The sequence below is a fragment of the Panthera onca genome, chromosome D4 (assembly GCF_046562875.1).
Source record: "Panthera onca isolate mPanOnc1 chromosome D4, mPanOnc1 haplotype 2, whole genome shotgun sequence".
Taxonomy (NCBI): domain Eukaryota; kingdom Metazoa; phylum Chordata; class Mammalia; order Carnivora; family Felidae; genus Panthera; species Panthera onca.
In genome coordinates this window covers 95,010,829-95,034,244 of record NC_138351.1, presented here as the reverse complement: position 1 = coordinate 95,034,244, position 23,416 = coordinate 95,010,829, and the positions used below count along the sequence as shown (strand labels likewise).

General features: G+C 55.7%; 1 protein-coding gene across 5 annotated transcripts in view; it reads right to left on the bottom strand.

Moving 5' to 3' along the window:
• CACNA1B (calcium voltage-gated channel subunit alpha1 B) overlaps window positions 1-23,416 on the bottom strand; it is a 190,721-nt gene that overhangs the window by 114,780 nt on the left and 52,525 nt on the right. For 3 of the 5 annotated variants that reach the window (XM_060608055.3, XM_060608054.3, XM_060608058.3), the window contains 7 exons: window positions 21,419-21,534; window positions 20,695-20,751; window positions 19,523-19,615; window positions 11,528-11,737; window positions 6,954-7,066; window positions 2,497-2,609; window positions 136-267 (listed from right to left, as the gene is read on the bottom strand). In XM_060608055.3, coding sequence (XP_060464038.3) covers window positions 136-267; window positions 2,497-2,609; window positions 6,954-7,066; window positions 11,528-11,737; window positions 19,523-19,615; window positions 20,695-20,751; window positions 21,419-21,534 — 834 coding nt within the window. The remainder of the gene's footprint in view (window positions 1-135; window positions 268-2,496; window positions 2,610-6,953; window positions 7,067-11,527; window positions 11,738-19,522; window positions 19,616-20,694; window positions 20,752-21,418; window positions 21,535-23,416) is intronic. The other 2 variants (XM_060608057.3, XM_060608056.3) reach the window with 1 other exon arrangement.

Sequence of the window (23,416 nt, the reverse complement as noted above, 5' to 3'; positions counted from 1 at the left end):
GCTCGGAGCCACTGTCTTCCTGGGGGACACCTCCAGGTGGAAGACAGGTGGAGGGGCCTGGGCAACACGTCAGCGCCCAGCTCTGCCTCCCCAGCGGGGGCCCCCAGCCTCATACGCCCCCTAGGACCCACTTACTGTCCCCCAAACAGCTGCATGCCCAGCAGGGCAAAGACCACGATGAACAGGAACAGCAGGAAAAGGAGGCTGATGATAGACTTCATGGAGTTGAGCAGAGACACCACCAGGTTCCGCAGGGAGCTCCAGTACCTGTCAGGGCACATGGGGTCTGTCTGCACCTGGCCATGTCCGCCGAGGCCCGACCCTCACGCTGATGCCACGCTCTGGACTCTCACTGTCACACCTGTGGCTTCCAAGACCTTCTAAACCCCAAGGGCCCCACACCTGGATGGGCAGCGAGAGCTCTTCTCTAGAGTTCCAGATTCCTCCACCAGGGGCTCCAGGGGGAAGGTGGAGAGCCCATGTCCAGTGCTGGACTCACTCTCATCTCTCAAACCTGCCCTTGTCACTTTGCCCAGCAGAACGGTGTCTGACCTCTCTCCACTCCTCAACACCCAGGCAGCCTCCAGGTGTCTGAGCGGGGGCTCAGACCACAAGTCGAGAATGAGCCACACCAGAACATAATCAGCCCCCTGGCCTGCACCGAACAGGTCCTCAGCGCTGTGATGGGTGGTGTAAGCCCGGTGCCAATGCCCCTCTCAATGCCCTCTCACCAAGGGTCTGGGACACAGCGTGCGGTAGAAGGGCAGCACTGCGAGACCATTTCCTGGCATCCCACAATGCCCGCCCCTCCGTCACACTCTTCATATGCTCCTGGAGGTCAGAGACCATGTCCCTCTCATTCAACTGGACCCAAGCACACAGGCCCCACTGAAGTCTGCTGGTGGCCTGGCTGTTGACAGCTCACTCACTGAGTGACTGGGAGTCCAACCCCACGCCAGCATCTGGAGAGCTCCTCCCCAGGAGAGGCCAGGACACATGGCCTCCAGCCACTGGAGACATGCCACATGCCTCTGTGCCTCTGCACATGCCGTTCCACCACCCTGGAAAGGTGGGGATAGCAGGACAGACATCAGTCACCTGTGCACACCTGTGCGTCCCTGGGCCCTCAATGGTGCCAATGTCACAGAGGCTCACCTGTCTTTCATGAATTCTCTTTTAAGACACTCAAAGGTTCACAGAAGATGGGCTGGAAAACTCTGGAAAAGCCGGCCCACCTCAGGACAGGGGCTATCTGGTTTCCAGAAGGAAGTGGAGCCCCTAAGACACCAGGCCCCTCAGCCAAGGTGAAGGCAGACCTCGCGGTCACCTCCCAGAGCGATGCACATGGAAGCAACAGAGGACTGACACCAGACCGCACGAGGCATCCAGTGGCATTTGTGGACCCAGCTAGGCCAAGCTCTTGCCCAAAACTCTCCTGCAGTGACACCATCGTGTCCTCAAATGGTCTTAGGTTTGGATTTGAAACAGACTGGAAAAGACCAAAAGAACTCCCATCTACCCTGGGGAGATCAGTGGGGTCCTGAGAGGCCACTGGAGGGGTGACCTAGAGCCCAGGCTGCGGGAGACACTGCATGGAAATCCATGCTGGAGCATGTGTGGGCTACATACTGATGGCACAGGAGTCCAATAACTCTGGGTAGATGAGGTCCCTGCTGTGCTGTGTGGCCACAGTTAAGACCAGCTGAGGGCACGGCAGCCTTTGCTGTTGGAAAGACAGCTGTGGGTGAGGTGTTCCCCATCTTCCCACCACTAGAACCCTGGTACAGAGGCCCGGCACTCAATAACTACATCACACCTCCGCATGGGCCCCACCCCCTCAGAGACAAAATGCAGCAAGTCGCGTCCAGGGTTACATAAAGAACCAAGTGGAATAGAACTGAACACACAGGCCTGTCACTGCCCTCTTGCCACAGCCTAAACAGGGCAAAGTCAGGCACACAGTGGAGAAAGCAGGCCTGGGAACGGGAGCCGTGTGGGAACCAGGGGTTCAGGTCGCAAGGTCAAAGTCAGCTGAGGCCTCCCTCCCTCTCTGGGGGCTGCAGGGAAGGTGGGCAGATTTGGGGCCAGGATGATAAAAAAAAAAAAACAAAAACTTCCATCTGATGGCTTCTATTTCCTCTATTAACTAGGAAGCAAAGTAACACTTTGAAGGTTGAAAGATGGGACTCTGGTTTCAAAAGAGGGGACGGTATGAAACTGTGAGGAGCAGGCTAACTAGGAATCCTGCCGGCAAGTCAGGAACAACCCTGAGGACAGACAGGCCCCCAGGGCCAACACACAGCCATGCTGGGCAGGTGTTTTATACCCATCTTTTGTATTTAAACCATTATTATAAGCACAAAAAGAGGTTCCGGGCGGCTGAGTTCAAAGCCAACACCATGAATTCCTAGGAACAAGCATGCTGTGTCGACCAGTCTCACACGTGACCTGCATTCCCCGTCCCCACCTCCACCCAGGGGCACACAGGTGACATACTTTGTGACTTTGAAGATCCGCAGCAACCGGAGTGCCCGCAGCACGCTGATCCCGAAGGAGGTTCCCGGCTTGATGGCGGCCCAGACCACTTCAAAGATGCTCCCCACAATGACCTGTGGTGCAGACGGGGTCGGCCTCAGGCACACGCACGCGAGTGTCACGCACGGGCCTGTGCGGGCAAGCGTCTCCGCGTGTGTGCGGCGGGATCACTCCCAGCATCCGCAGCACAAGATACACGCCTCACACTGAGCTCCTGCGCCCACCAGTCCCGGTGCTCACCTGCGCCCCAACATGCCCACCCCGCGCATACCAGGGGGACACAGGGTGTAGAGGGAGGGCAGGCCGACTGGTTTCCTGACCAACTCCGCATCGGATCAGCCTAACGTCCACGTTCTCCCAGGCACCGAGAACCTGGTGACCGTGCCAGGACCGGGGCCCCGAGGCACGACTGGAGACTCCTGTACAGTTTAACGCGGTCCACTAACCCGCACGTCTGTGCTGGCAGGCGCACAAGCTGTGGGCCATCCCAAACGCACAGCCGTCCTCTGCATCTCTCTCACGTCGAACACAAACGCATGGGTCAGAGAACATCCAGGGAGCCCGACGCCTACAGGCCTGCTGTGGCGCTGGCAGCACTACAGTGGGACCAGCTTGCCACCACCTGTCCCTGGCGACCCTGAGCACCTCTACCAATTTTTCACAGCACACACGCAGCCTCCAGATGTTTGTCTGGGGCTGGTGAGCACCGTTTCCCAAATCTACATTCTTATTGCCAGTCTTCCAGCACATCTGTCTTCCCTTAACCCTCAGAATTTGTTCCCATTCGTTCTTGATGCAGGTGGCCCTGAGATGGCCCACAGTGATTCCCCACTACTTGGTGTCTCCCCCAACCTTGAATATCCTTGTCCCCTCAAGGGTGGGTTGGACCTAGTGACGCACTTTGAGCAAAGAGAATGTGACAGAAGTGACGGGCTGTCACCTCTGAGATTCGGTTCCAAAGACTGGCTTCCTTCACCATGCTCTCAGTTCTGCTGCGGGCAGCCAGCTGCCGTGTTGTGAGACATGAGGAGAGGCCCCCGTGACCAGGAACTGAGGCCTGGCGGCCATGAGCGAGAGCTTAGGCATGAGCTCCCAGCCTCCAAAGAGCCTGTGGTGACTGCAGCCTCGTGGCAGAGTGACAGCTGGGGGGCCCCAGTCAAGTGGCACCTGATTCCCGACCCACCGGGAGTCGGTGACTCCCGACCCACCAAGATGAGAGATAACAAGTGTTTGTTGTTTTAAGCCACTAAGCTTTGGGGCTACTTGTTACACACCAAGAAAAACCAATATGTGTTTTGGAGACAGAAGCGGAGCACACTCTACAAAAGCCCTATGATGTGGGCGGGGTTTTGGAGCCAGAGAATGGGCCCTGAGCAGCACGTCAGCGAGAGCCCACAGCGCCCTCAACACACTACCCACGGGTCCTGGACAGCGAGGGAGTGTGAACGCTTCACATAAGTGTCTGGGGGACAGCGAGGACATTGGCAAGAAACTACAGGGAGCCCTGCTGTGCACTGCCAGGAAGTTCGGCCACAAGGTCGCCCGCGGTTATGTGACAAGACGAAAGCGAGCCATGTGAACCAGGAGGCCTCCGAGGCATCTGCAGGTGCTGCCGGGGTCTTCTTGCTGCAATGTCAGGGTGGGAAGAGAGAGACGCAGAGGGAAATGCCGTCCTCCAGGACGTGCCCGCTTTGGAAATGCTCCCCTTCTCCAGACAGCAAATAGTGCCACATTAGGAAACGGCACAGTGCAAAGAAACAGCCAGGGCAGGGGCACGACTGTGACACTGCGGGAGCCTGAGAGCCCCGTTCAGTCCCATGTGAAGCCCCACAGAGATAGAGGTGAACCTCGCACGTCAGCCCACTGAGCAGCAAGCCTTCCAGGGCCCAAATGTGCCCCGGTCTCAGTCCGCTCAGCACGGGCACCCAGTGGGGAAGGGCCAATCGCTAGCGTAGGGACAGCTTTTGTCAAATGGGGTGAATTCCAGGAAGACTCATGACATACACACGATGCTCTGAGAAGACTTAGTTATGCAGGAACATCACCAGCTTGGGTTAAAAGAGACGGAGACAGTACAAGACAAAAAATAGGCCTTTGGATTCCCAAAATTCTACTGGTAGGAAGCAGGCTGAGAGAACTGTCTAGCTGAAAACATATGTTATCTTTTCTGGAACAAGAAAGGTGACACAGAGGCTAAAACAAAAAGCCCAAGGGGCTTCCTAGCCCTTAAGAACTTATCCTGGTGTCTCCAAACTTTCCCAGCAGGATTCCAGAACTGCTATGGGCCAGGGACTCCCTGTGCACCCTGCTGTCCCCTCTGAACATGACTGTCTACGGCAGGTACCCAAGTCCATCCCACCACCATGTGGGTGATACCTCGTCTCTTTAGTTCACCAGATCCACGGGTGGAGAGGGACCGAGCAGCTGTCCTTGAGGAGCCACCCTGGCCTGATTTGGGCGATGAGGCCCTAGACTCTGAGCTGGCGCCATGATGGGATGTGGCTGGGGAAGCAGGAGGAGGTGACTGTATCTGCACTAGGAAAGATAGAATCACTGGGAGCCAGATGGTAGACTGTGGCAGGCAGCCTCTCAGATGGCCCCCAGTGACACTTGCCTCCTGGGTTTCACGTCCCTGGGTAACATCCCCCACCCCTGTTAAATGTGGGCTGGGCCAAGTGACCCACTCCTAACAAATAAAATATGGCAAAACTGATGGGTCATCTCTCTGAGACTGGGTTCCTGTGTTTTCTGTCTTGGGTACTCTCAGTCTCTCTGTCAGGTCACAAGCTGCCGTGTCGTCAGGACACTCAAGCAGCATCGGGAGACATTCATGAGACCGAGATTGAGGCCTGCCACCAACCATGTGAGCGAGCTTGGAGGCCGGTTGTCCGAGTCCTGTCCTATCAACAGCCATGTGATGAGCCTAAATGCAAATTCTCCAGTCCCCATCCATTGAAATGACCGCATCCCAGCTGTCAGCGGGACTGTGACCTCCTTGAGAGACCCTGGGCCACAGGCATTCAGTCCAGCCAGGCCTGGACGCCTGATCTAGAAAACTGTGACCCAGTAGACACGCTATATGCTGCTAAACTTTGGAATAATCTGTTAGCTATGTGTAAGTCATTCCATGTCCTGGGATCCAGTTAGTTCAAACCAGAAGACATAAACACATTTACAAGTTTAAGGACAAGTTTAAGGGTTCTCTGAAAGCTCTTCAGCTCTTTGGATCTCCTCTGGCCTATTATGCACTACAGCCTTTCCCTGTAACTAAGAAGGCAAAGGACAAGAAGGTGTGTCTCAGAAACGCAGATGTCCGTGTCTCAAAGCACGCCCTGGGCAGCCACCACCCCTCCTTCCCCACAGAGATCAGGCAGCCTTGCGTGGTGTAAACCCGCTGCTCCAGGGCCAGAACTCCTGGGTCCACGCTGCCTCCCCCACAAAGTAGCTGGGCAGCCTTGGGCCAAGCACACCACCTCTCCAGTTACTCATCTACAAAGTGGGAGTCCTTGCGAAGGTTTAACAAAGCCGTGGACACAATGTTCCATCCACTCCACTGACAGAAAAAGTCAAAGTCACACTGAATTTTCAAGTTGAAGTTTTACTTCTGCCTACGTTTAGCACCCCCCCCCCCCCCCCCCACCGCCAGCTCCTGAGAACTCTGCAGAGGTGTGAGTGAGCCTGCCCCTCTTGGGGAGGGCATTGTCACATCTCACTGACAACCTCTAGTGGGTCAGAACGCCTCCCTGGGCTCAGCACCAGAGAGGTGTCCACATGCTCTGCTGGCCTGGGAAGGCCTGTGCCACTTCCTGGGCTCTGTCCCAGTGAGTCTTGGGAACACCTGCCTTCGAAACTTCCCTGACCTACAGAGATTGGTGAAGGGACCCAGGCCGGGCCCACGAGGAGGGCTGGACCATCATGGCTTGTCAGTCCTCCCCTGAATCATGTCCCAAGCTGCCCACAGCCAGATCTGTAGGACAGTAAAGACTCAGGATCACAGTCCCCTTGAGCTCTGTGGGGGACACTGAGCCCTCCATGGGACAGCAGCACATTTAAAAGATTGCTGTACCAGGCACACAGAGGGTCACAGCACCTTCAGTGATCTTAAGATCCTACAGACAGGGTCGGGGATGGGAAGCAGGATGTCATACAGGTGGGGAATAGACTGTGGCTGGAACCCCCATAAGTCAGGGCCCGAAAAGGACAGGCCTCCCCTCTGTCAAAGGCCCCTCACCGTCTATAGGAAGCCTTTTTGACCCACACAGGGTCACAGTACCCTCAACCACCTGGGCCCTGCTGCACAGACCCCAGCTCACACTGGGTACAGCTTAGTGGGAGGGGGCCATGTGCACTCTCAAGCAAGGATACAGCTAGACCCTCCTGGACCCCTAGCCGGCATCTCTGGTGAGGATCTTACTCACCCCAAAGTCGAAGCAGTTGAATGAGGACCGGAAGTAGCTTCTGGGCCCCAGGCCATACATCTTCAGGGACATCTCTGTGAGGAAGAGACCCAGGAAAACAAACTCTGCAAAGTCTAGGAGAAGCCGGAGAAGAGGGGGATTAGCTCTCAGCCTCTTCCCACCTGGCTCCAGCCCAGACTGGAGGACAAGACCTCTGGCCCTTTCCAGGATTGAGCCCTGCAGGCCTGGTCTGTGGCCCCTGAGCTCAGAAATCTCAGCCCAGGACAGGAATAACAAATAGATTGGGATTGGAAGGGGCACAAAGAGATGCTTCTTTCGCTTTGAAATAGGATGCGTGCCCAGTGTCTATAGCACACAAAGACAGCCTCCACAAGAGGAGAGATCCTGGGATGGGGCTCAGGAGTGAGTTCTAGGGCCACACAGTACTCCCCAGAGGGTCCCCATGCAGAAGCTGGATGCCTTCAGGCTTGCTCCCCACCCCATGTTCTAATCACAGTGGAGCCCCTCAGCCTCCTCATCAGAATCACCCTGTCTTTCCGGAAGGACTTTCCCGACACCTCCCTCAGGGTCCCTGCGTCATCTTATTTGGTTTTAACTTTGTTCATGTGCTCACCTACCACCTGAGCATCCCCAGGCCTGGCCAGCAGGAGGCTCCCAGGAGGCGCCAACGCTTGCTGGGGGCCTGGAGGATGTCACCCCCTCAGTCTCTGAGGCCCGCAGAGGCTCCCATGGGTGGCACACCTTCCTTCAGGCTGGGCCCCACCGCAGCAGCAGCAAGCAGGGCCTGCCCCGGCCCAGGAGTCCCGCCACCAGCTCTGCTGACCTTTAAGGGCCACACTGGCAATGAGGGCCATGCTGAGAACCCCAGGCACACAGACAAGACACAACTCCTAACCCAGCCTGAGCAACAGGCAGTGTCAGAGCAATGAACAACAGGCAGTCAGGAAGCTCCACAAGGCCACAGACAAGAGACGCAGCCCAGCCAGGCTCTGCCACTGGCCAAACCAGTAATTCCAGATGGCAGAACGAGATCACTGTCTTTGATCTTCCTCCCCAAGTGCAGTCACTGGAGAGTGACCAGCCCAGCATTCCTGGGGCCTCTGGCATCCAGACTGGTTGGGAGACTGGACCTCAAGCAGCTCTTGATAAAACACAACGGAAGACGGGACCACACACCTCCTGCCTATGGGCACTGGCATCTGCTCTCCTCCACAGCTCTCTGCCAAGTGCTACACTATACAGCCCCAGACGCCTCAGTCAGGGCCAGATGGGCAACAGCCCAGACTCTGGAGGAGCAGAGATACTGGCCCCATTGCCCGCAAAGAGATACGCAATGGCCCACATGGCCCGCGTGGCCCGAGGTTTCAGGTAGGGAACCACCTTCCATGGCTTGAGTACATGGGTCATCGGCTCCTGTAAGCAACTCACCACAAGAAGCGTGGCCTCTGAAGCCAGCCAAAAAATCCCCAAGGCACCCCAGCCAGGCACGGGATGAGTAATGAGAAGGCAAAGCTGACCCCCTGGAGAAGCCAAGAAGCCAGTGTCACAGGTGTGGATGCCCGCTGACCTAAGCAGAAGAACCCACCTCAGCCAGGCCTGAATGACTGACGCCTGGTCCTGGCTGTGCAGAGCTGCAGGTGTGAGGGGCGGTAGGGAGCTACCCTGCCCCCAAGTCCAGCTCGGAATACCACAGCAACCTGCAAAGATCCAAGGCCACCGAGCCCCAGAGACCCTCCACAAAGGTCACAAAGGCACCTGCCCCTGCCCCTTGGGGCACCCCACAAAAAGAGGTCAGGGCCTGGAAGAAGAGGCCACAGAGATGGGACTTCCAGCTGCCCACACGACAGACCTTGGAGCTACAGCTGCCCAGGCACTGATCTTGCTCCCAGCAGACCCAAGTGAGGGCACTTCAAGGAACTAGCACGGAACCTGACAATGGCGAGGCTTTTTCAGAGAAAGGGAGCAGCTGGGCACAGAAACCCCCAACGTCCTGCCTGCCCTTTCGCTCGCCTGAGGAGCAGACCCACCGACTTCATATGCTCAGCCTCCCCTCTGAGGCCAAGAAAGGGTGTTCAGCCGTTCACTCCAGAATCATTCATTCAACTAACAGGCACTGGTGCTGCTTTGAGCTTGCAGAGGAGACAGAGTTGACCCCTCTCTCCAGGAGTTCACACCACAAAGGGGAGCAGAGGCAGAGAATTTGAACAGTGTTCTATGTCGTAATAAGAGGACAGTGTGCTGGGACAACAGAGGGACATTGGAGAGGGAGGTCAAGAGGGTCTTGTGAGACCAGGGGGCTCACAGGATGACAAAGCCCAACAGCCAGCTACAGAGTTGAGCATGGCAGGACTTCCTTCCCTCCTCACCATTCAAGCCTCAGTCTCGGGGGTCCTGGTGGTACACCGGGGGTGGCTCCTGAGTGGACCGACGGCCAAGGTGCACAGAACCCACACTCTTCAGGGTAGCTCGTTTCAGGCCAGAGCCCCCTAGGGAGCTTCAATGGAGCTAGTCCTGGTGGGGACCCCCTCTACCTCTGCTTTGCCTCTTGCAAGACCTGCCCTACCTGGCTGGGTCAGCCTTCCTCAGCGCCAGCCCAGCCACCAAGAACAGAGTGCAGGGCACTGAGCAGAGGTGCGCAGACCCTAGCATACCCCCACTGCTCCCGCCAGCCATTTTCCCTAGGTAATGCCAAGGGACTCAGAAACTCCCAGGGAGCCACAGAGAAGGCAGAGCAGCAAGGGGGAAGATTCTCGGCCAGGGATGCCTGTGGCCTGGACCAGCACCTGGACACTCTGAGCCCTGTGCTCCTGCACAGCAGATACGCGACCAGGCCGTGATGGCTGCCTCCTGCCCACGCGGGTGGCAGATCCCACAACACTGACTAGGCACCACCAGCTTCTTCCATGGGAAAGAAAGGCCTGGCCAAGAAGACCCAGGGAACAGCTGCACTGCTGGCCAAGTTAAGAGGAAGCCCCATCTCGCTGGGTCCCTACCCAACCCCCAAGGGTGAGGAAACTTCATCCTGAGGTGATACCAAGGGAAATACTGACCTCAGTCCCAAGCAAAGTCCCAAGACACCAAACTACAGGCCCCAGGATACATGAATTAGGGGCCACAGCGGGCAGTTCCATGCACACAAACTGCTTCTTTTTCTTTTTTTTTTTTTTAATTTATTTTCGAGAGAGAGAGAGAGAGAGAGGAAGGGAAAGGGGCAGAGGAACAGAGAGAGAATCTTAAGCAGGCTCCACACGCAGCACAGCACCCAACTTGGGACTCAGTCTCATGACCGTGAGATCATGACCTGAGCCAAAATCAAGAGTCGACGCTTAACCGACTGAGCCGCCCAGGCGCCTTCACAAACTGCATCTGAACTTCACTCCCGAGGACCTGGCCCAGATTGTCTGCTAGAAGCTCACGGGGCCCCTTGTGCTTCTGCTGCCTCTGTGCTCTTCCCCATTACACAACAGGAGGGTTCAGTACAAGTTTGGGAAACTATTAGCCTAGTGTCCCACCCCAACAGCCACCCCCACCCATATTTTCAAGTGGCCTGTGGAGCCATCAGAGTCTAGAGCTCGTAAGAACCCTTCCAGAACTGTCCAAGCTCCTGCTTAAAACTGACCAGGCTCAGTGGTCTGAAAGAGGGGAATGTGGCTGGTGCACCAGGGGCCAGGAGGGATCCAGGAGGGTTCTTCTCTGGGAAAAAGATGGTCTTGCCACCCCACCTCAGGGTGGCTTCAGGCATACAGGGCTCCCGTGGCAAGAGCAAGGCCCTTGTGGAAGCCCCAAACAGGCCCTGTGTCCAGATCAGCCCCAGATACCAGGCAGCCCTAGATACCAGGCAGCAAGAAGGTGGGGGCTCTAACCAGAAGACAGAAACCACTAGAGAGTCTTCATCTTTAGAGCCCTTGTGAGGTGAGACGACAGACCGAGACTAGGTTCCCCGTGGCCTGCAGAGCCCTAGGGTATGAAGGGTTGGTCCTGGAAGGTCAGCCCTGGTCCCTGGAGAGGGGCAAAGGGCCTCAACCACCCCAGCCGCCTTCCTCCTTTACTCCTTGGAACAGTAGCCAGGACCAAGTAGTCATGACTCAGACTCATGGTCTGTCCGTAGGCCCACAGGTAAGTCAGCCTTGGTCACAGACACACTCAGATGCAAAAAGCAAAAAGCAAAATGAAAACAGCCAAAAGAGCCCTAGAAGCCTGGACTCTCTCCTCAGGAGTCCAGGGAGCGAGCCGCAGCCTCACGCCAGATTGGAATGAGGGGCCAAGTGCCCTGTTCCATGGGTCTGAAGCCCTCCCAAGGGAGGACACAGGGCCATCCACCCATCACACCGACCTCCCCCCAGGGTGCCCTGGACCCTCACCATTGCCCACCACACTGACAGATGAGCTAGGCCTCCTGGAACCTGGGATGGGGAGCTCAGGCCCCAGCAGATGCCCTTGGGGGCACTTTGGTCTGTGCAGGGGTCCTACCCAGGGCATTCCAAGGCAAAAGGCTGTGAACCGGGATTTCCAGGCTGCAGACCAGAGGTGGTTCGGGAAGAGGTGAGGGGGAGGCCCAGGCTGCAGCTACGTACACAGCGCCGTGGTGAGCCGCTGCGGCTGGTTGTAGTGAACCATGGCCACGCACAGCGTATTCAGGGCCACCACACACAGCACCACCCAGTAGAAGCTCTGTGCCTTCACCATGCGGCGGATGAAGAACCGGAACATCTTCTCCTTCCTACGGAAGTATGACGAACTCTCTGTCTTCCCACTCTTGAGGCTGGCGCGGGCGAAGGGGGATCCTGGGGGAACAAGGAGCTCACTGAGGACATGCAGAGACCACCAGACCCCCAGACACGCTCTCCTTCCATGGATGTGTGCCCCACGGACGCAGCCTTGAGGACACGCTTCCCCTCCCATCTCAAACTTGTATCTCCCACAGGAAAACATCTTCAAGGACACCTGCCCCAGCCCAGACCTAGCTAGAGGCCCCGGTTCTGATCACAGACACCATGGGTCAGACCCAGTGTGCTACCGACATTGAGCTAATTACCCCTGCGCCGCACCCGCCTGCACCAGGTCCGGACCCCACCCCCATTTCACAGATGGGGGAACCGAGAGCCTTGGTGGTCTCCATGGTTACCAGGCTCCAGATGGCCCCCAGCACCCCTCAGCCACCTTCCAGCAGCACAGCCCCAATGCCCCCAGGCCATCCCAACCCCTCCGGGGGCCTCAGGGAGCCATGCAGCATCTGGCCCTCCCTCCTGCTTCAACTCAGGGATCAACAACCACCGGTTACCTATTTTTAAGTACCCTGGAACACAGTCAAGCTCCTTGGTTTGCGTCTGGTCCATGGCTGCTGTTCTGGTACAGAGGCAGAGTGAGTGTGTATGGCCCACAAAGCCCAACAAACTCTCCGGAACATTTGCACACAAAGCTGTCATGGCTTCCCCCCATTTCCACACACACACCACCTCTGCTCTGCCGTGACCTAAGCATGAAATGCTTCCCACTGCTGGTCTCTTTCCACAGTTGGCTGCTTCTCGGCTCCACGTCTGGACTTTGATGTCACCTCCACAGAACACCCTTCTCTGGGCACCCCATCTGAAATCAGCTCCCCAACAATAATCACAACCGCGTACCAGCTGCCCCAGTATTGGCTTGTTGACCTGTTCTGCACCCAGCTCCCAGACCAGGCTGCAATCACTGCGAGGACAGGCCCACAGGCTTTCACCTCAAAGCCCATGCACCCCTTGATGAGCAAGTGAGCAGTCTTCGTGGGCGCTTGGAGGCCGTGAGTGTGCATGTGTGCAGGGTCTGGCTGTGTCTCTGCAGTGCATCAGGTTCTCTTAGTTTTTGCAATAAGGGCCTGGGCACGTGTGAGCCTCCGATTGTTCAAAACCAGTCAACTTGGGCATGGAGTCCCCGGGGAAGGGTATGGAGTGTGTGTTTGTCATGTGATGTTCTATATATTTGCGCATGTGTGTGTGCACACCCAGACCCTCAGCAGCACACTAACAGCATTATTAGGCTAGTGTTTTCTTGGATTCACTCAAATGAAGACAGGCCCCGAGGCCTCTGGAGACTTGTCTACAAACTGAGCGGTGGCATCAGGATGGGAGATCTGTCACACGCAGCCCCAGACTCTGATGGAAGGGTCCACAGGCCAGGACCCATCAGCCAGCCTTTCAAGAAACCTCACAGGGCCCTTGTGGCAAATTCTTGGCACTCCAGATGTCACACCCCACCCAGACCGTTGAAGGCCACTGCTCTATCACAGCCTCCTGGATAAGCCACGACACAGCCTCCCAGTCCATTTCCAGACACTACACACCAGCCATTGCCAATTAGTCAGAGATAGCTCACTCAACAAAACCTCTTGGCCAGCCTCACTGAGGGCTGCAAAGTGCCAAGGCCACAACCAGACACACCCGCTCCTTCCTCAAAAGCAGCAACAGGGCACGGAGGGAGGAAGGCAAGAGTAGTACAGACATGGAGAGACCTACACACGGGCAGAGCCACGCACAGAACTGTCCAGAGACCCACACAGGCAGATTCCCCCACCACTTCTTGAGTCGTTTAGAAGCAAAGTCACACACACACACACACACACACACACTGCACAGCACGCATCAACACCCTGAGCATCTCATTCTTGAAGACACTCCTATGAACACACACAGGGCCACTCTGGGAAGGAGGGTAATGGGGACACGTGACTTGTGTGAACTGCTCTGTGCACACATATGTGACCAGTGAGACAAGCAGTAAGTTCTCCAGGGGAGGGGCCATGGCCCCCACCTCCTGGCTCACTGGACCAGGCCCAGCAAGAACCAATGAGCCCTTAACCATGCAAAAGCTTCATAGGAATGCTTCCTTGTCATAACTCCTGGCCCCCCTCATCCTGCACCTGTGCCCACATGCAGACAACCACATACATCTTCACTCATCAAAGGAATACCCACAAAGCGGTTTCCACAGCCACATGTGCACAAAACCACAGATCCCCAGTTGGCTCTTGAAGCCCCACCCATCCCTCCTCTAACACACAGTCCAAGGGACAGGGCAGGGAGCAGAAGCCCCAGCACTCCAGACATGAGGGACTGCCTTTCAGTTCCTAGGGAACCCTGGCAGCACCCAGGACAGAGACCAGCCAGCCTCTCATTTGGTCAGGGAACAGGGACACCCAGGCCACCACTATACAGGGCATGCTGTGCCTCAGGGAATTCTGGGCCCTGGGTCTCTGAAGACAAGGGCACAGGCCCCGGAAGACAGTATTCTCAGCAAGAAGCTACCACCGTGTGCTCAGGTCAGCTCTGGACAGTGACTCCAGCCCAGGTCTTTGGTAAAAGCAGGGGTCTGCAGTGAGCACGGACACATGCCAAATCCAGAATCATAGCTCTGGGAGGGGAAAAGCATGAGAGACGAGGCTGCTTCTCTTCAGCACTCTGCATTTCCATGTTTAGCTTCATCAACACATATTCTTTATAACCAAAAGGCTTATTTCAAGGAACAAGAATCCGATCTCGTCAAGCTAGGGGAAATCGAGAATTAAATTAACCTGCAAATGACGTCACAGTTAAGCACTCGTGTGAACAATGCGTGACCACATACAATGTCTGCATTTCTTCCCATCATGCCCCAAAGGGAGTTCACTGTTAATAAAAAGTCTACGCCGGCCCTGCCTAACAGCCATTCCTTCCACAAACATGTACAGAGTTTTCGCGCCAGGCCCTGAGTGGCAGAGAGAAGACAGAACGACTAAGCTCTGTTCTCGCCCTTGGTGAGCCCACCAGAGGCCAGTGAAGGGACAGAGGAGAAACAGCTTTGCTGTTGCATTCACCAGCACAGGGTAATGAAGGTGAGGTTCAACAACAAGCCATGAAAACACAAACCCCCGTCACCCCTGCCCTAGGCACAGGGCCTTATACACGCCACACAGCCTGGAGAGTCCTCACTCAAAAATAGGAAACAGGGAACCTGGACCTCGCAGGCCATGTAGGAGTCAGGGCAACAACACGGGGCCTGGCACCTGGGCTCAGTCAACAGCAGCAGTGACAGCGGATGGAGGGGTGACAAGCCCAGCACATAAGACACAGCCATCCTCAGCACACAGGGAGGGACAAAGGGGGTGCTGGGCACCAGGGGACCCATGACTTCTTCCACCCTGTGAAACCCCACGCCCAAACCTGCTGAGGCCTGAGGCCTGAGGCACATGATCCTTCGGCCCTGCAAGACACCCAGGAGGAGATATCGGGAGAATCCCAAGGACTTGTGTGCGGCACCAAACCAATCACAATAAAAGTAAAAGAGAGAAACTTCCTGGAGAAAAAATAAAATCCCCTTCAGCAGATGAAAGGAAAGGAGGTTCACTCTTAAAGCCCAGACGAGTAGCCTGGAGGGTGCAGCACAAGTGGGTTTTAACCGAGGGGAGAAACCTCGAGGGGCAGAACACGGACGACGGGGAGTCGGGACACAAAACGAGCACGGTGAGGAGACGAAGTCATTGCACACATGGAAAGAAGAAGCCTCGGTGAAGGAAGGCCTGAGCCCACAGGCTGGAAAAGTCCACCAGGCCTGATGCTGGGCAGAGAAGGAACTTCTGACCCAGGACGAGAGTTCCAGCCCCCCGAGGCTACATCTGCACAGGGAAAGAAGGGGACAGGGCGATACCACGGAGCAGCAGGAGGAGCCATTAAACAGGCCTCCCTCACAAGGGTCCCCCCCCCACACATGCCTCGGGGAAGCAGGCCAAGCACAGGACAGAGAGGAAGCAGAGACAGGTCTATGGGGTAGTGGCTGGAGGACGGCTAAAAGCAAACCCACCTCTGGGAATGTGCTAAGCAGCTGAGGTGACCACGGGACTAATGACAGCCTAGGGCTACAAACACCAAAGTTCTCTAAACCAGGAGTTGGCAGGGAGAAGAGGAGAACACTGCAAAGGTCACATCGGGGCCAATAGGGGCAGAGAGATGGCAAATACAGCAATTTCCTCATGGAAATGATGCATCTCAGTGGTGAGGATGGTAAAAATAAATAAATAAGTAAAAATAAAAAACAGGCTAAAATAGTAAAGAAGCATGGTTCTAATTATGAGAGCAGGGGAGGGGAGACGGCTGTTTGTGGGTTAGAAAAGTGAGAAATTTGTGGGGAGCGAAGCAGATTCCCAGACACCTTTTGAGAGTGAAGAAAAGAAACCACGATGGAAAAGCCCATAAAAGGAGGCCATCGCAGCAAAGCCGTATGCAGGGGCGGGGCACAGCCTTCAGTGCCTTTGCGGGTAAAGAAGAAAGGAAAAAGAAACAGTTACACATTTTCAGAAATTAGGGAAGCAATAATATGTAAATCAAAATACTATACAAAGATAACAAAAATACAAAAGAAAGTAATGACATTTAAAACAAAAACAAAATAGAAGAAAAGAAATCTAAACCAGGGTTATTTTAAATGATCATTAATACATATTCACCCCACACAATCCAAATGAATAAAACAGAAGGCAAAGATAAACGTTCCAACAACCAGAAAAAGCAGAAGCAGAGTCAGCAGGATGTGAGCCGGCTTCAAGGGCCTAAACACCCTCACAGCGACTGTGCAACGTCTCCCGCCTGACCTCCTGACCGCCAGACCCCCACATACAGGTGCTACCTGATGCCCCCACTGGCCCTCCAGCTGCTCCCCAGACTCTGGGAGTCAGCCCCCAGTGCCCCTCCTTGAGTCACATGGCCGCCCCGAGTCCTCTGACGCCCACATCCAGCTGGCCAGCAAAGCCTGTGTGTTTGTCTTCAGAATGTACCCAGAATCTGGCCACTGCACACCTCCATGGCAGCCACTGCCGGTTGGATCCCTACAGTGGCCTCTAAACGGGCCCGCATCTGGCCCTCCTGCACTTGAGGATCTCTTGCGCCCCAACTGGAGGACAGCGACTCTGCTCTGCAAACCCACCAGCAGCCACAGTCCCTGCTGGGCCCCGCCCTCTGCGACCTTCCGATCCCGTGGCACTGCTCCCCCGAAACCCACACCGCTCCACTCCAGCCACACTGGCCTCCCAGACAGTCCCCACAAGTGCCACGCTCCTTCTGGCCTCAGGATCCTCTCACGTGTTGCCTGGATGTTCCCTTCCATGGGCCTGACTTCCTCACTTCCTTCAGCTTTTACTCAAAAGCGACCTTTCCAGGGAGGCCTTCTGTGGCCTTTCTCTTTAAAACTCCAAAACCCCCGAAACCTCCAAGCCCCCGCCCTTCTCGATGTTTTCCTTTTCCAGACGTGGCACTGACATGCTGTGTGCTCTTCCTATTCTACTGCCTGTGGTCTGATGCCACAGCCAGGCTAGAAAACGCAGAAGATGAAGGGGCTTCATCATTTTGTTCAGTGCTATAGCCCCGGAGCCGTGAGCAGTTACTTGCACGTCAGGGGCACTTGATAAACATCTGCTGAGTGAATGAACAAAGGGCTGAATACAGGAGAGAGTAAAAGAACTGCAAGAGAAACTACAGGCAACTCTCTAGAAACAAGTTTGAAACGCTGAGAAAATGTAAGATTTCCTCGTAAGGCACAATTTATAAAACTGGTCCTAGTTCTTTTTCTTTCTTTACTAGAAGGGTTCACAGTTTTATCTTTACCCTTGAAGAACGGGTACTTTAGGTGTTGCTTAAATTATTTTAAACTGTAGACTTTAAAAAATCAGAATAAAAACTCTAAGTAAAATAGGAACCAAGGGGACTATTTAAATACAACACTCATGTGATAAATTTGTAAAAACTGTAACAAAGCTCAGACCCACAACACACATCAGTCTCTTATTAACTAGCAAGCACAAACCACCCAACGGAAAAATGGACGGGTATATGAAGACTCACCGAAACGCAAATTCAGATCAGAAGCAAACATTTTTAAAAAGGAGCTCAAAATCGTTAGTAATGAGTGAAACGAGAACGACAGTTCCAAGGAAACATCATCAAGTTGGCGTCAAGGTAAAGTCGAAAGTAGCTATGGCACGTAACTGGGAGGGGCACGTCTAGCAGGCGACGCAGTGCCCAGCTCCCAGAAATCTGCCCGCAGGGACAGAAGCGCTGGAAAGGAAGGACGGTTGCTTATAGGGTTCTGTTCGGTGGCGCTGCTCATGATGAAGATAAAACAACCTAAAAATAAATGAATGGCCGTCAACGGACAGCCCCTGAGCAATTAGAGTGAATCCATACTGTGCAACACCACGCAGCCACTGACAAGACAGAATTAGAACTACACTGCAGAGGGGAGTGGTCTCCAGAGGGTATAGAAAAATTTGTATGAAAGCCTATCTGTAACATGAATAGATCCCCAAACTCTACATGTGTGTATGTGTGCATGTCTACATGCATGTGTGTGTGATACAAATGTGTGTTATATCTGATATGTGTGGAGAAACAGGGATAAATCCCAAGCTACTGACATGGGTTTACTGGGCTGTGTGGGGAAAAAAAGACAGAAAAGATAGATGATAGACAGGCACACAGATACCTAGATTGATTGAATTATAGATAGATGATTGACAGATGATAGATTGATAGATACACAGATTGATTAATAGATAGATTACTGACAGATGATAGATAGATACTTAGATGACAGACACATTGATTGATGGATGGATAGATAGAGACACACAGAGACAGACTGATTGACAGATAAATACACAAGTAACTTTCATCAAAGAGTTGTCTCATAGCCTGGAGCCTGCTTCTGATTCTGTGTCTCCCTTTTGCTGTTCTTCCCCTGCTCGCACTCTGTCTGCATGTCTCTCTAAGATAAATGCACATTTAAATTATTTTTTTTAAAAAAGAGTTGTGTCATAAATGCAAATAAGTGCAACCACATAATGAGAAGCAGACCTCGGACTCGGGCCTGCTCACGGACGGCTGGAGACCAAGTTCGCCTGCAACCCCTTGACTTGGTGCCCCAGTGAGAAGCTCACTGCCATGCAGGCCTGTCTCCAACCACCAAGGTGGAGGCCCTTGGCTCAGCCCTCTTCTGCTGCAGAATGCACAGTAACAGGGCATTTGGTGGGAAAAGGCCTGGGCACTCCTGGTACCAGACTGAGGAAGGGAACTAAAACAGCTCTGCGTGATCAAGCAACCAGAATTTCTCTTCTACCATTTGAGAAGAAGGGGATGAAGCCAGAGGCCCCAGGAGCGTGGAAGACAGACAGGGGCTGGGAAGAGAGACAGCCAGAACCTTTCGGTCGCTACGGTCAGTAACACACACGTAGCCCTTCAGCTACGGGGTGCGGCCCGAGGCTCTGTGCCCACGTTGGGGGTGGTAGAGCCGAGAGCAGCCGGGACTGCACCGGTGGGAAAGGGCAGGAAGCACTGGGCAAACACACCGCTCACTCCACTGCCTGCACCAGGGGAAAAAATGCTGAGCACACAGCAGAGGGCAGAGGGCACTGTACCTCCTGCCATCAGGGTGGACACAGGAGTGTGAGCGGTAGGGAAGGAAGGGAAGGAGGGTGGCCCCAGAGGGCTGGGGGGCCCAGGGGACAGGCCGGAAGCTAGGGGAATTCCTGTACCCACTCACAGGACAGGCCAGGAGGAACCAAAGAGACTCACCAACAGCACAGAGGTCTGCAAACCGGTCCTCCCCCTCCTCGGCATGGATCAGGTCATTCCGGCTCTTCTTGGTGGCTGCTCTCTTCAACACTGCTTTAAACAAGGGGAGGGGGAGGGGACTGCCTCAGGGCGGGGGTGCATCTCAGCTGAGCCTGCGACCGTCTTCCTGGGGATCTCCTATCCTGGCCCCTGTGGGCCCCTCTCAGTCTTCAGAGCACAGGGGACAAGGAATCGTGAGGGGAGTGCCACCTTCCCTTTTCTCCACGATGATGTCAGTGGGGAAGGCCTGGCTACCAGGGAGACCAGGAGACGTCTGTAAGGACAAGGCCAGGACTGTGGCCCACTGCCAAGCAGCCCACTCTGGGGCCAGAGAGATCAGTCAGGTCTGCAGAGGGGCCAGCACAGACATGCGCAGAGCCCCAGATGTGGGTCCAGCTGAGGCCGCAGGGGACACAGCCAAGCTCTCTGGCCCTCTCCTCAGCAGTGGGTGTGAAAACAGGACGACTGTCCTGCCACTGGGACTGTGCTAGTAGCCAGGCCAGTAACCATGGCCACTCTGGCCCTCATCCCCGCCCTAGCAGCCCCAGGCTGTGCTAAGAGGCTTTCCGTGGCAATCTGGGAGCCACATCACCCTGAGCTCTAGACACAGATACAACTTGGTTTAAACCTGAACTTTAAAAGCTTCTAGAAGCAGCACAGTCCAATAGAACTTTCTATAATGATGGAAATGATCTACATCTGTGCTGACCAGTACAGTAGCCTCTAGCCCCATATGTCTATTGAACGCTTGAGATGTGGTGGGTGAGCCTGAGGAGCAGGACTTTCACTTTTACTTCACTGCAGTGGACTTACGCATGAGCTTACACAGTCACATGTAAAGCGTCATGTTGGAGAACACAGCTCTCGGGTCCATACTGTGAGCACGGACTCCTCTGAGCCCCCGGGTGATACCTCGGCAGGTGTGCTATCTAAGCCCACCGCCAGCTACCTCCACTCGGGTCCAGGGCACGCAACTGCCCGGGAGCATGCGGTGACCTCCGAATGGGTCTGCCCAGGACCCTGCGGAAGGTGGCGGCCGTGCAGCTGCCGGCAGAACAACGGCAGACGGCACCACACATGCAAGCATGCACACGCGGCGCGCCGGGCACGGAGTGCTAACAGTGGTCACCTACCATCCAGAGGGGACTTCTCCTCCGCATTCTTGTCCTCCTCAGCCAGCATGACTTCCTCTGCGAGTGAGACACAGCCTCAGCTGGGAGCCTCCCTGCCCCCACCCTGCCCAGGGCTCAGTCCCCAGGAACACGGCAGAGTAAAGATGCGCCTCTGCTGCTGGACCCGCCTTCTCACCCTCATGACTCCAGAAGGCCGTGGGGCTCACGGCCCGAGCTTTTCCTACTGAGACAGACACCCTCTATGTGTCCCCCACACGGTGCCCCATGAGGGGGGCCTGGCCTGTTCACATCACCCTCCCCTGAGGGCAGCCACCCCACTAGGTGAGTTCCTGGCGGAAGAGGCGCTTCAGGAGGCACAGCAGGCGCCCCATATGCAGGAAAGAATGCTGGCCTGGGGCGGGGGCGGGGGCGGGGGAGGGAGGCAGTCAGAAACCCCAGGCTTGACACAGCCCAGAGACAGGGCGCAGAACACACTCAGGTCAAGGGAAGGGTGCTTGAGTCTGACAGGCAGAAACTAGCTCTAGGCTAGGCCATGCCAGAAGCCTCCATTAAAAAGGCCGGTGTCTCCAGAGCCATATGGCTGCCCCGGCCAGCTGGAGAAGCCACTTCCAACACCTCAGCTCTCCTCAGCTCTCCAGGCTGGTCTCGTCCGGCCCAGGGCTGGGGCTCCAGCTGCACTGACAGAGGACAGGCCGGGAGCAAGGCAGCAGCCCCTGGTTCTCACCAGCCTTGAAGATCCATTCCAGGTACCCATTGAGCTCCCGCTCAATCTGCTGCTGCCGGCGGAGCTTCAGGAAGGCCCGGCGGTTCTCGACCCTCTCACGCTCCTTGGCAAACTCTCTGCATTGTGCAGGGGCCACAAAAGTAAGCAGATCAGGTGAGTGTGAGCACATTCGCCCGCCCCATGGGTGTGCAGACGCAGAGGCAAAGGGAACCAGGAAGAGGCTGGGACATGACATGCAGGTCACAGGCCGCCCTCCCAGGGAGCCTCACCACCACGGCCTCTTCCAACCTGAGCCCTCGGAGGGCCCAGGTGAACCCTCCTTCCTCAGACTCCTCTAGCACACAGGGACAGCACCGCAGTCCCCAGAGGGGGCTCCAGAGGGCAGGGACAATGCCACACCCCCTGCCCAGAGCAGGCCAAAGCACACCCCTCCCTCTGAGTGCCAGGCCCTGTCACCTGCCATCCTACGAAGGGCTTCTGGGCAAGACTTGCCCAAGAGGACTTACACTTTGTTTTTTCTGTTGGTTCAGACCCAGGGCCCTTACTAGGAGGGGATGGACAGACAGGAACAGGGCAAGAAGGGACCGGATAGGGCAAGCCAGAGACAAAAGGAAAACATTCTACAGCCCATGCAAGCCACCTCAGACAAACCTCTGAGGTCTGAGATGACCAGGAGAGAGATTTCTGCTCTCCTTACCCCTCAGCAGCCCAGCCCCAGGCTCCCAGCCAAGCTTGCAGCCTCACACTGCCAGAAGGAAGCCATTCACACACAGGCACACAGGCACCCAGCGTACAGCCTTGCAAGCCTCTCAGCTCAGGCCTGGGGCAGGATCCAGGCCCCCAAAGGGCAGGCGGGCACAGCCCCACAGCAAAATAGCAATGTCTAGTCTCAGGTGAGTAGTTGTTCCTCCTCCAAGAGAAGCAGCTTGGTGCGGTGAGCCTGGCAGGCCTGACTCCTGGCACATAGCCACAGCAGGAGAGAGAGCTCAGCTCTGGCCAGCACTGACCCAAACTCATGGCCAGTGTCCACCAGGGCCTGAGCTGTGGCCATCCTGGAAATGAGAGGAGCCAGCTCCTGCCTGGACCTCCCATCCCTCCCAAACCCTGAATTCGCAGGAATATAGGACCCCTCTCCTCCTCCTCCCTTCTCCCTTGGCCACGATGAGGGTAGGAGGGCCTGGGGTGCAGGGGTGGGGCAGTAACAACACCGCTTGAGTCAGTCTCAGAGCCACCAGTGAAAACTTGCTGCAGCAACCTAGGCCCTGCACACAGCACCACTTCTCAGATGGTAGCCAGCAGTAGGGCCTGCCCTCCTCAGGCATCAGTTCTAACTGCTGAGAAAAGCCACCAGAGGGTTCGCTGATCCTGCTCCTCTGGGAAGAAGAACGCGAGGCTGGTTGGCTCCAAGCCGGCTAAACCAGCAGCACTTGCCCAGACGTGGACTGGGCCCTGCAGGGCGAGCTTTCCCCAGGCCAGGCTGTACCCGTGGCATCAATCACTGCTTCCATGGGCCCCACATGCTGTGCACTGACTGCTGGCTTTAGGGGCCCTGCCATCTCCAAGGAGAACCTGAAAGAGAACCCTGGGGTCCCTCTGCTTAGCCTGGATGACTGAGAGAGGGCTCAGCTGAGACTAACAAGGAAAACCATCGCATATCATCCCATTCCCAGAGGCCAGGATGCTCACAGTGGGGAGAAGGGCCACACAGTCACAAAGTTCATGGCCCTGCTCAGTGAGGGGCCACACAGCCCCAATCCCTGAATTCTTCCTGCACGTTCTCCAGGGTAAGCTGCACAAAAAGCCAGACTGAGCAGGCTGCTCTCCCAACTCACCATGAACCCACTCATGTTCCTACCACCCCCCACTGTGCACTGTCCTCAGCACAGAGCCCACGCTCCACACAAGCCTGCCGTCTGCCAGCTCAGCACCCTCTCCCCTCCACACCTTCTGGCTTCAGCTTTGAGCATCCCTGCACCCCTCTGTACCTCTGGGCCTCCA